Raw genomic sequence first — 3,430 nt, forward strand, 5'->3', positions numbered from 1 at the left:
TATGCAAATTTGGAAAAAATATGCGAACTTAAAAAATGTATGCAGTTTTGTAGAAAATATGTGAATTTCAAGAAAGTACACGAACTAGAATAAAAGTACATGAAATTAAAAATATATATATGAACTTGAAAAATGCACGCGGTTTTGTAGAAAAATACGTGAATTTCAGAAAAGTAGGCGAACATGAAAACATTACACGAATATTGAAAAATACGCGAACCTGGGAAAGGTACATGGATTTTAGAAGTACATGAATTTTTGAAAAGTTCATGGATTTGAAACAGTACAAGGAGTTGAAAAATTACACGAATTTGAAATAATTGCACACTGGAAAAAGTACATGAATTTGAGAAAGGTTTATAGATATAAAAAAACGATTTTGAATAAAGTACACGGATTTGGAAGAGTAAATATATATGAAAAATGTACGTGAATTTCAAAAAAAGGTTCATTGATTTGAAAAAAAACTACACGGATTTGAGTCAGCATCGGTCAAAACCGGGGCGAGTCAGCACCAAAACCGGTCAAAACCAAGACCAGGGACGAATCTTGTCCGTTTTCAATAGTTGAGAATGCAAGTTGTCCGGTTTTAAAGTTAAGGAACCAAATTTAGACTTGGCCAAGAGTTAAAGGACGAAATGTATACTTTCTCAAGTCTTTAACATAGTAGACGGTCCGTTGGATCTCCAATCCGATGGCCCAGGTGCTCCTGAAGCATGGGGCATATAAGCTCTCGGAGCACCGCATCGCCAGCCACCTCAAACAGTTAAACTTCTTGGCCTACTCCGCCACCAGAAACCACATCATGGAGCTCATCATCCTTGAGATCAAGAAGGGATTGAGTGGACCGTGACCAAGGAAACACACGTCGATCGAGGGCCTCACACGTACCCTTTATTTTTCCTTCTCATTGTCAATTCTCTCCCCACCCTGGAATATACTAAGTTGGGTTCAAATAGTTGCATGACTTTTCCATTTCTTATCCACGCCATGCGTACAAAAACAATTACCATATGTAAACATATCTATTTATAGAGATCCCTATGTTTTATGATACATTTCGTGAAAAGTAATGACCCACATCACATAACCACCTGCACAAAATCGCATAAAACCATATGTTTTACACCCTGCCAAAACATAAAAACTTGGCATGTGGCATTCAATAAAATCAGCAAATACAATTACTCAAAAAATGCTTGCACTTGTATTTTGTGGAATCTTTCAAATCCATGGGTATATTTAACCAAAAACCATCCAAACAATAGCTGTCCATGGAAAACACCACTTGTGATGTAAAAAAAATAAAGAAAGGAAAAATACCACTTGTGCAAATAAAGAAGCCAATTGCCAATTTTCCTGGAACCTTCCTTCCTGGCGGCTCCAAACTCCTCTCCTCTCCAGCGCAAACATCCCTCTCCCCCGCTCCCTTTCCTCTTCTACTTCTTGGCCGGACGGACGGACACCCACCCACCCACCCGAGCCAGGTACCCATCCATCCGACCATTCTTATTTATTCGCGTCCGCGAGATCGAAATCCGCTAGCTTTCACCGGAATCTGTGAGTGTTTTCTCTCTCTCCATCGATTTTGTGTGTTCCTCATGGAGTCCAGCCGGCGCAGATTGGTATAATCTGTGACGGAATAGAGGGTGGGCGGGCGAAATTCTCGCATTCTTCCGCCCGATTCGGGTGTAGGATTCTCGAAATTGGTCCTGTTCAAGCAAATGCACCGGAGGGGTGGGTGTGGGTGTGGGGGGGTGTTCATTTATCTTGTGTACGCCTCTAGGGTGTGGAGCAATCTGGTACTATGACGCAGTTTCTAGGTAAGATGATTCGTATTGAAGGCCCCCGATTATTTGCTCACGGAGGGGAAAAAACTGAATGTCATGCCGCCGTTAGGAAATTAGGATGTTTTCGTTGGCAGTGAAGATATGGGGACACGGGCGGCATGATGCCGTGATTTCACAACCTGTACTTGAGAAGAAATGCATTGTCTAGCTTGCTCACCAGTCGGAGTATGGTCCGGCATAGATCCTGTGTGGTGTTTGATTGAATATTACTCCCTCCGTCCGGAATCGGACGCTCAAACGGATGTATCTAGACGTATTTCAGTGCTAGATACATCCGGTTTGAGCGTCAACTGATTCAGGACGGAGGAAGTGTGTGCTTGTATGAATGCTTGCAATTTCAGATGATTTTCTTTTTAGGACCTGGGTTACTGTTTCGATCGGCTGACACTTTGCTCATGTTCAGATTGTCCTGCAAAAATACTGCATTTTATGATCGGAGAACTTGCGGGGAGCTCCTAGAAGAAGAGCCAAGTTGATCCTGCAAAATTGGATAGCTGGTCCGGCAGGGCTGGCTTCAGAAGATCAGCCACGGCTCTAAGGAAAGCAACCCGTGTTACACTAAGAAGGGGAAGACAATGTGTCCATCGCTTTCCTAAGTTTCTGCTTGCATCGCCTTCTTTCCACGGTGGCCGTGGTGCCCTCCCATCTGCAGGGGGGCATCCTTCTGATCTCACCTACCTTGCTGGTGGTGGTGCTGCTGCACAAGTCTGAAGTAGGCCTTTAGCATTATAGTTAGTTCAGTTAGTAGTCCATAATAATAAGAATTGTAAGTATGGTGTCAGCCACCAAACTAGAAGGTGGATATTGTTTTCACAGCAAGAACTCTCCTCTGGATCAACCTGAAGGTAAACAAAAATGCTTTGAACTTCCAAATGTTTGTCTCATTTAGAAATGACTGTATAATATTCTTTAATCCTATAATCATGAATTTCTTCTTTGGCCTGTCTAAAACCATAATTGTCCTATACACTGTTCTGGCACCAAAAACGTTATCCTCTACTATTTTCTGGCACCAAAAACAAAACCAAAAAGGATGAGCTAGTGTATGTAAACTTATCCGTTTGTTTTTCCACATATTTGAACTCTCTGCCGAGTTAGATAGCTATGTTATAGTTGAATTAATGATATGCGCCTGCTTGATGCTACAATTGCAGTTTGGAATACTGCAGTATCCCTAGATAATTTTAGGCAAGCACTTTCTTAGTTTCCTTTTACCAAACCTAGCTGTGTACTCGCCTTTAACCCTTTAAAATAACAGCACATGTTCAGTTATATATTATTGTGGCATTGTAATATTCATACATTTCTCTTTGATATTCAGGTGTGAAGATACATCTTTACCGTCTTGGTATAGAACAGCGTGAACACGATGCCCTCAAAAGCTTTGCATATGCTGGTCAAGGCAGCCCAAGTTTACTTGATACACTCATTCTTTCTCAGGTTTGTATTACCTGAGAGTTCACACAAACTTTATGAGTTCTCATGGCACCATTTTTTATAGATGATTTTTTTTGTAACAGTGGGAGAACTTTGCCCAGAAGGGCCACATGGGATATGATGTTACTGCTTGTGAACTTAAG

General features: G+C 41.5%; 1 protein-coding gene across 3 annotated transcripts in view; it reads left to right on the forward strand.

Annotated features, from left to right (window-relative positions):
- Positions 1 to 1,374: 1,374 nt before the first annotated feature.
- Positions 1,375 to 3,430, forward strand: part of LOC119299042 (GDP-L-galactose phosphorylase 1-like) — a 4,686-nt gene continuing 2,630 nt past the window's right edge. The window contains exons 1-4 of one of the 3 annotated variants that reach the window (XM_037576351.1): positions 1,375 to 1,487; positions 2,254 to 2,695; positions 3,172 to 3,290; positions 3,371 to 3,428. In XM_037576351.1, the coding sequence (XP_037432248.1) occupies positions 2,623 to 2,695; positions 3,172 to 3,290; positions 3,371 to 3,428 (250 nt within the window). In that variant the 5' untranslated portion in view covers positions 1,375 to 1,487; positions 2,254 to 2,622. Of the gene's footprint in view, positions 1,561 to 1,799; positions 1,824 to 2,253; positions 2,696 to 3,171; positions 3,291 to 3,370; positions 3,429 to 3,430 lie in introns of those variants that run through there. The other 2 variants (XM_037576349.1, XM_037576352.1) reach the window with 2 other exon arrangements.

This window comes from Triticum dicoccoides, chromosome 5A, assembly GCF_002162155.2.
Source record: "Triticum dicoccoides isolate Atlit2015 ecotype Zavitan chromosome 5A, WEW_v2.0, whole genome shotgun sequence".
Classification (NCBI taxonomy): domain Eukaryota; kingdom Viridiplantae; phylum Streptophyta; class Magnoliopsida; order Poales; family Poaceae; genus Triticum; species Triticum dicoccoides.